This window comes from Haliotis cracherodii, unplaced genomic scaffold (assembly GCF_022045235.1).
Source record: "Haliotis cracherodii isolate W230 unplaced genomic scaffold, xgHalCrac1.p SCAF_43, whole genome shotgun sequence".
NCBI classification, from domain to species: Eukaryota; Metazoa; Mollusca; class Gastropoda; order Lepetellida; family Haliotidae; genus Haliotis; species Haliotis cracherodii.
Window position 1 is genome coordinate 409743 of NW_027266301.1, and position 9275 is coordinate 419017.

Genomic DNA, 9275 nt, shown 5'->3' on the forward strand with positions numbered 1-9275 from the left:
TTCGAAATCATAACACAAGCTCTGAACTTAGAATACATTTAAATCTACCAGTTAAACCGTCTGCTTGGGGGCTGTCAAAAAAAAATATTGTGTTTCAAAGATTAAAATGAATGCTAAAAATCAACATATATAACAATAAAACCTACATTTCTTTTTACTAGCATACCTCTGGACAATAGCATGCAATGAGAATATTTTCAATTGTTGAATACTTTGATTAAATCCAGCCTCATCAATACCATTATTTGTATCACATCATCCCTGAGAATGGATTTAAAAATAGAACAAAAGAACTTACAAACCACGTAAATCAAGGGGATTCAATCGATAGTTGTTAGGATTATACTTACCACCAGACTTAAACAAAGGACACACAACACTTAACCCCTGTCATCTGGGAATTGACCGCTGTCAAAAATCTTGTTAAAAAGTAATAACCATATTGGTGTTATCGCATGCATATATATTTTCATAAATTATGCAAATTATAGTATGAATGTTACAAAATATTTACAAAGTAGTTCAATGTAGTTATAGGTGACTCTAATTCACTTACTGGGATATTACTTCTGAAGTGTTGGCATTATCCTTCAATCCAAAATGTTAAAGTGTTTTACAAAATCCTCACTTCTTATCTATTCAGATTAAATGCTAGAATGTTTGCCTTGTTTTAGAATTTTCCAAAATCATGCTGGTGCAGTTTCTTCTTCTTAGCAAACGTAGTTTTAAACATATTTCTCTATTTAAAAACAAACAAACATCAAAGTCCACCCCGTAATCTCTAGCTGTACGTGTGCTCTTGTGGCTTCATACTTCTTCTGTTTAGGTTTTTTGTTATTCAGCATCCCACCTGGGTGGCTGCCATAACATCCATTCTAGCTTCCTCGGTGCTGTGCATCATCTCTTCACACAAAGAATTGTAAGCAGCTGAAGGCTGAGATTTAAACTTGTTCAAAAATATCTGACACTGGCTCTCATTCCAATATACTTAACCCACTTATTTACAGAGACATCATGATCAGAACTTCCATGATCATTAAAGTTTACAGATACAAATCTCATGTTAAATTCTAAATCAGGAATAAGCTTAAGAAATGAGCAGAACAATGGAAAATGATTTGATTCATCACGCATTGACACACCAAAGTTTCAAAGAAATGGAAAGAGTGCCGATGAATAAATCACATAATCGACTATACCTACGAGTAAAATATGAAAATTCCCCTTCAGACACATCACACAGTCTACTATTTAAAATATTAATTCCAAGAGAACAACATAATTGAACTATTTTAAAGCATAATTATTGTAGTCAACATTATCTTTGCCACTTCTTGACTAACAAAAATATCTCCAGGGTAATCATCAATGACATTAGATATGAAGTCTATATTATCATTTGGAATACAGTCCAAGAAGTCCTTAGTTCTGGTATTTAAGTCACCTGCCAGATAACAGCCATGGAAATTCGCTTATGATGCTATGAATTGATCCAACTTAAGATACCAACACATTACAACACAATGTTCGTACAACTATGATGAAAACAAGCAAATGTTTCAATCTGTTTGAATCATACTTAATACCCTACTGAAACGTAACTACTTATAATTGACAGACGTCAATCATTTTAAAACATCTGATCCATAAATGATGACTTCATGTTTAATTCGATTTTGATATATATGCACAGCTACATTGAGGCGAGTATTGCATGACCTGCTCTATTCGTTCCCGATACTGTTTCCTTCGTACCGTTTTTTTCCCAAATCGTTGCGAGGACAAACCTGTTGTACAGAAATATGTAAACGTCCTTCTATTCTGTTCAAACACAGAAATTCATAGGTAGATGTACACTGTGGCGGGTGTTTGTACAGGTATTTTCTATGGAAGTTGGTGAATGATAACGTAACAATCAGAATAGATCGCCAATATGTTTTCTATTATCTTCATATTACATCATCTTTTGCCTATCTAAAGGATAGATTTCTTCGCATAAGATATATGATCTAGCTGTGGCACTTGCTTGACATTCGATACGTTAAGATTCTGTTGCAGTTGACCTGGAACTATTCCCTGCAATATACGGTGGTCGAAGAAGTTAACAAAATGGATCGGGTGGTCAGCTTCGGTAATTTGGTTGATAGTTTAATGGCGCGAATAGTTGCTCATGATATCAATCTCCGTTTTGTCTGGTCTTGCGTCTATTATTTACAGAATGCAGTCATATAGCTGAATTATCACTGAGTGTGTCGTTAAAGTGCAAACTAACAACATTGAGATATTATAACATATGATAAATGGTTCAAGGTTTACATGATGTGTGTGTGTGTGAAACAGGATTTTCGCATTTCTACGAATTGTGCAATGTCACCAAAACATGATGCAGGCATACACATTGATTTAATACTTGTAAACGATATTAACATCAACATAATAACGCGTGAAAAATACTAGATTTAAGTAAAAAAGTGAGAATAACTGTGTGTTCTTATTGATACAAAGTAAATATAAAACAAGTATAAAAATATGCATATATATATATATATATATATATATATATATATATATATATAGTCCGTCAGGTAGACATGTAATGGCTGGTGTTCTCATCAGGCAACGTTTCTTTATACATCTGATCTGAAAGAAACGTCAAATTGCCAGTTACTATGCCAATGAGTGACAGATGTTGATCATAGTCAATATGCACTGGTAAATGGTAACGTAGTACAAAGATTCGAGAGACTACAAAAACGATTTGAAAGTGTATGTCCATCATATACATGTGTTTATGCATCAAAAAGTGATGCTACTCGGTGTCTGCACATAATGGTATACATCAACATAAGGGAATTGTATCAGACATTATTCTAATCACTGATGTGTCAACTTGGGAAATATCCTCCATATGTCTATCATGAGACGATTTGAAAGCTTTACTAAGGCCTTGAGCAAGTGCCGTAAGACGTCTTTGAAATCTTCGTTGAAAGAGCATGTTTGATTGTGAAATGTAGGCACCAAAACCTCAACATGAAGGAAACGTTGACCTTGGAAAGTTAGAGTCACCCCTGTTGTCATACAGTCTTGTAGAGTTGTTCTTTTTATTGTGGCTGTTTTAATGACATTTATGACAAGCAAAATAGATTTTACATTGATATAAATTCTATAAGCTGTTTAAAGAAATCACAAATCATAAGCTTCACTTTGATGGCACATCTATTTCGAACCTGATTTTACATTCCTACTTAGCGTAAAAATAGAATTTGGAAATACTTGCCTTTTGTGTTCTCATACAACTTTTGCGGTGGAGATTTCTCCGCCATCCGCAAACTTGTGTAGTGTGCAGGAGCCTCTGGTAAAGTGTTTAGTTGATCTGAATCATGCAACAGTAAACACATACTTAATTATCTCGTATTATCGTATCTATGATATAATGGGTAGCGTTAATGATCAATAAACCAAGTCAATAAGCTGCCACACTATCCAAATGAACTACTTGTATTAGCACAACACATCGACAAGATACCTACTTGCTCACAGGTCTATTGCCTAAGGTTCCCAATGTGTGTGTGCTTAAATAACGCTCACTGTCACTGTATACTGCTCACTGTATTCCTACACGTTTTTCTAAGGTTTATATAGAATGAAAACATGTTTAAAACAAGGTTTTCTTAAGAATGGGGACATTAAGCTCGCCTGCGTCTGTATCATATAGTAGCAATCATATAGGAAAGACACGTATAATCAATTTTAATCCTAATATATGATATCTGCGATCCAATATCACACTTGGCTCATACTCTTTGTGTAAAGTTTGTCCATTGAAAGAACTACTTACCCAGAGAAGAATATCCAACATTGTCTGTCTCATTTTCGTGACTCCGCGCACTAGATTAAAGAAAAATAACATGTGTTGACGATATGCACTTACAGTTGGGTGTTGTGCGGATGGATCAGGGCACTTTCATTTTGAATTACAGTAAACTACGGTTATAACGAACTCGAAAGGACAACTAATTTTAGTTTGAAATAACTGTAGTTTGTTATAAACATATAGATGTATTGAATTTATACAACAATGGGTCAGGACTAAAAAAATAGTTTGTTTTATCGGTCAGTTCGTTATAAGCGTGTTTGTTATAACCGTAGTATATTGCAGATACTTCTGTTTTACAACACGGTTTTCACACATTGTGAACAAAGTGAAACATTTAAGTCGGAATCATACTATCGACTCAGCTTTATGCAGAGATTTCTATTGGACATGGAAAGGGTTCCATTGCTTTATTGATAATTACTTATGGATTACCTCTCCCCAGAAGCGGATCCTGTAAAATAAAGTAAACACATTTTATTCATGTGTCATCTTGTCTAACTTAGGAACTGACAGGTCGAGCATTTATATTTTTCACAGTATAAAATTTTTAGGATAATGTCGAGCTGCTTTTTTCACAGTACTTTCTGCAAAAATGAATGTATACCCTTTCTCCATAACATCAAATATTTGACCAATGATCCAATCAATAAACAGTTCTTCATACGATAAGCAAGCATTTCACACGTGCCAGTATTTTGGTGAGGCACCATGTTAGTAAAATAAAAATCATAATTCATTTTACCCTTTTGTGTGTTTACATATTTATATCCTTTTCTGTGTAGAGTGACATAAATTATCCCTTCAACCAGTAAGATGAGCAGAGCAGTTCCGACCACAGACCCAGCTATAAATCCAGCGTATGAGTGCTCAGGACACTGATGAACTGGAACATATCATTTCATAAAATGAATAAATACTTTTACACTATGGAACAGAAAGAGAATCACTCATTTTGGTATTTATTTGTGTTTGATGCAGGTTACATAAAGATGGAAATCAATGTACTGTAAGTGTTTTTCGATATTCTTGCTTGTAAACAAATGTATTCTCATAATAAATAAAAAAATAAATAAATGTAGTACCTCCTATGGTCTTGGCTTCCAGGAAGACAAAAGCCGTCCTTGATGGATCATACTTTGCATTTCTAGCATGGAGCCGGAAGACGTATGTCTCTCCAGGTGCCAAACTGTTCACTTCCACCACAAACACTTTCCCTGTATCTCTGTAGGTACTAAACACATTCCATGTTGTTGAGCCAAACTTGCGGTACTCTAACACAAACTCCTGGGGGTACCCTCCATCGAACGCAGGCGTCCATGTCAACCACACTGACGATGTTGTTTCGTTGTCAATGACTTTAAATTGTGTCGGCTCATCAGGTGGTCCTGACACAGTTGAAGAAAATGTTACCATCATAGACAAACAGTGTATTTGCAAATAGGCAATCCGGCTCAACGTACACAATAGTTTCCAAGTCATAACGTATTTTAAAGTTCAACCATTTTAGCCTTGTTATAGTTGATTACAGTGAATGGAAATGAGTTATAACATGGAGTAAGTTAATGACGAAATGAGTAACATGGCGGAATGAATAATGAATGAAGGTGTGAATGTCAATGTTAATGGATAACTGCAATCTTCATTTCCTTTCCTTTCCCTAAAAAAATGTAAATGAAACAGAATAACCAAGAATCGAAAGTAGTGAAATTTAGAAAATGATAGAAAAGTCCATACATGAGCACGATAATAAACTGCACATTGAATAATTGTTTTGTTATTTGTCAACTCCCCTTTTATTCCTCTTTCTTTCCAAAGGGATTTTGACTATAGCAGGAACACAGAACTAAATATATCAAGGACATTGACAAAGAGACATTTGGATAATTCATCAAATGCTGATGTAACAATACAGATATGTTTAATATGAGTTGGCAATAGGAAATCAGCCCCATGATGAAAGAACTGTCTTTTATTATCAGCTAAATGAAAACACTGACATATTACAATAAATCACAGTTGACCATGACATCAGATTTCAGTAGAGTTTCTCACTATGTACATGCTAATTATGGAATGTTATTGTCATGCATAGGTGTAAAATACCATCTTGCTAATTGCTTACATGTGTTTATAAATACGTTTCCTTCTATAGTTTATTATACTGTTTTTATAATGTTAATATTTACAAAGGAACCTACTCGCCACACTTAGTTCCACAGTAGATATGTCACAGCCGACAGGATTACACACTCGGAGAGAGTAGCGTCCTGTATCTCGGTCTCGGTCAAACTGGCCAATATCCAGTGTAAAGTTGTAGCCCCTGTCCTCCACTACAACACCGTAGATGTTTAGCTGTATCGTGGTGTCAGACACACGCGTTGTGGCCAGTGTCTGTCCTCCTCTGCTCCAGGTGTAGTTAGTGTATCTGGGATGGCTGTAGTAGGTTCTGTACAGTGTCACCTTCCCACCTACCTCTCTTCCAACACGGGCATCCTGCTTCATGCCAGCTGAAAGTTTGGGTGAAGCTAAAGAGAGAGAATAAATATTTGTATTATGTTTTATGTATTATGATTTCCATTACATAAGAAACTTTCATCACATATGGTGACAGTTCAGATCCGAGATAGAATTGGTCTTCAGCATCCCATGCTTTATTCAAGAGGCGACTATGCTTGTCGTAAGAGCCGACTAACGAGTCAGGAGGTCAGGCTCGGTGACCTTGTTAATGTATGTCATCGTTTCCAAACTGCTAATAATGTCCATCACTGGATTGCCTGGTCCACACTAGAATATTTATCATAATACTGGAATATTACTGAGTGAGGCGTCAAACAAACAAAACACTGGCACGGACCAACTGTTCTGTCGGTTTGGAGTTTGACACCACAATGTTAATAACGCTGGTACCGAGGCTCACATCTTAACAGTTCATTGATGCGAGTAAGGGTTACATGTGGCAACACCGTGTGTACAGAAATGTACGAGATGAATGGACGGAAACATCACAAGACAAGACTTATTTTCGGTAAAATATTTTCTTTGACCTTTGCATATATCTATGATCACAAGACTTTTCCTTCTGGTAAATCAAAGTGTGATATATTATGACATCCCCTGTAGTGAGTGAGTTAATATTTAAAGTCACATCGGCAATATTTAAGACATATAGTGATTATATCAAATTATACAATGCATACATTTAGAATAAAACCTTGTCGACAAAGGATCGTAAGAGATCGAGATTATCACATGTGTAGTTTTCAAACTTGTAAATGACCATAAAACTTGACTTTTCATAACAATACAATATTAAACTGGGCTATTTATCAACAGCAACCTAAAGGTAGGCCACCATACTGGGAAACATGGGGACTTACAGTACCTTTGCTACCTACATGGACCCCAGTAGGATTTTCACCATCCCTTTAGACACTGATAATTATGGATAAGTTTAGCGAAGGAAAGTTTAATTTTACGTCACTTCAACCCCCATCAAGGGTACAGCCACTGACAATCTCAGTTCATAATCATATACTAACAGTTAATAAAATACATACTTTCTACATTAAAATTTATCATTTAATTTCATTTTCAAATCCAAGAATTAAATGAGAGCTGATGATGACCTTGACCGATGAAACTTTGAAATACAGATCCCTTGTGATGGAAAAATCAATAAAGTCAAGCCGGACATGCTTGACTATGACTCCTTCATCACAAGGGATACAGAATGGAGGATCCTCACCTTTCAATATATATCCATGTGTATATATTGAATGGCCAATACGACATCGAATGGACTGACAACCCAAGTAGGTGTAACCAATAGTTGGTTTTATTGCACGTAGTTTGTTAATATTCCCTGGGTGTCCCACTTCTTTTGCATTAGATCGTTGATGTAACGTCTAATTACAGGTTTATAATCACTATATAGGAAAAGAAATGGTGTTACAGATTTGTTGAGTGCTGCTTTTGCAGCAGCATCGGCCATTGTGTTACTAATTATACCAACGTGGCTAGATAACCAACAAAAGATGATGTCACACTGGCCAGTCGCAAGATAGTTATGTAATTCTGTAGTTTCTCGTTACAGTGGATGTTCAGATGACATATTCTTAATGGCCCGAAGAGAGGAAAGGGAATCAGGAAATATGATGATCTGCTTATTTTTAGACTGAGTATTAATATATTTGAAAGCTGTTAATATTGCCTGTGATTCTGCTGTAAAAGTTGAACTGTCATTTGGTAATTTTGATGACATGGTTCTGGCACTAGCAACTGCGTCACCATCCTTGGATCATCGGAATATATATATTAACTCTACACTCATACACAAAGTACACCTACCTATAATATTGACACTGACTCTCTTCCCCTATACTAACCCATCATTCCTGTCTGTGACTGTGTTGTCCACTCTACGCTCATGCACAAAGTACAACTACCTCTAACATTGACACTGACTCTCTTCCTTTGTACTAACACATCATTCCTGTCTGTGACTGTGTTGTCCACTCTACACTCATACACAAAGTACACCTTCCTCTAACATTGACACTGACTCTCTTCCTTTATACCAACACATCATTCCTGTCTGTGACTGTGTTGTCCGATCTACACTCATACACAAAGTACACCTACCTCTAATATTGACACTGACTCTCTTCCTCTGTACTAACACATCATTACAGTCTGTGACTGTGTTGTCCACTCTACACTCATACACAAAGTACACCTTCCTCTAACATTGACACTGACTCTCTTCCTTTATACCAACACATCATTCCTGTCTGTGATTGGATTCCTTGTCCTCTCTACACTCATACACAAAGTACACCTACCTCTAACATTGACACTGACTCTCTTCCTCTGTACTAACACATCATTCCTGTCTGTGACTGTGTTGTCCAATCTACACTCATACACAAAGTACACCTATCTCTAATATTGACACTGACCCTCTTCCTTTATACTAGCACATCATTACTGTCTGTGACAGCGTTGTCCACTCTACACTCATACACAAAGTACACCTTTCTCTAATATTGACACTGACTCTCTTCCTCTGTACAAACACATCATTCCTGTCTGTGACTGTGTTGTCCACTCTACACTCATACACAAAGTACACCTATCTCTAATATTGACACTGACCCTCTTCCTTTATACTAGCACATCATTACTGTCTGTGACAGCGTTGTCCACTCTACACTCATACACAAAGTACACCTTTCTCTAATATTGACACTGACTCTCTTCCTTTGTACCAACACGTCATTCCCGTCTGTCACTGTGTTGTCCACTCTACACTCATACACAAAGTACACCTACCTCTAACATTGACACTGACTCTCTTCCTCTGTACTAAGACATCATTCCTGTCTGTCACTGTGTTGTC

At 36.3% G+C, this 9275-nt stretch overlaps 1 protein-coding gene and 1 long non-coding RNA gene across 2 annotated transcripts; both read right to left on the minus strand.

The window, feature by feature from the left end:
* Positions 1-1630: 1630 nt before the first annotated feature.
* Positions 1631-3927, minus strand: LOC139441744 (uncharacterized). The gene is made up of 3 exons (XR_011651644.1): positions 3839-3927; positions 3278-3373; positions 1631-2640 (listed from the first exon to the last, which is right to left on the minus strand). It is a non-coding gene; the product is annotated as an uncharacterized lncRNA (long non-coding RNA).
* Positions 3928-4305: 378 nt separating this feature from the next.
* On the minus strand, positions 4306-9269 carry LOC139441715 (myosin-binding protein C, fast-type-like). The gene is made up of 4 exons (XM_071222510.1): positions 9209-9269; positions 6076-6402; positions 4960-5262; positions 4306-4328 (listed from the first exon to the last, which is right to left on the minus strand). Exons 2-4 carry the CDS (start codon positions 6377-6379, stop codon positions 4306-4308), a joined length of 630 nt encoding a protein of 209 aa, XP_071078611.1. The 5' UTR covers positions 6380-6402; positions 9209-9269.
* Between the last annotated feature and the right edge of the window lie 6 nt (positions 9270-9275).

Coding starts and splice junctions, on each gene's coding strand:
- LOC139441715 (XM_071222510.1), bottom strand. CDS start 6,379: ATGAAGCAGGATGCCCGTGTTGGAAGAGAGGTAGGTGGGAAGGTGACA. Junction 5,263..6,075: donor TGTGGAACTAAGTGTGGCGA/GTAGGTTCCTTT, acceptor CAACTGTGTCAG/GACCACCTGATGAGCCGACA. Junction 4,329..4,959: donor GGAAGCCAAGACCATAGGAG/GTACTACATTTA, acceptor TTTATTTTACAG/GATCCGCTTCTGGGGAGAGG.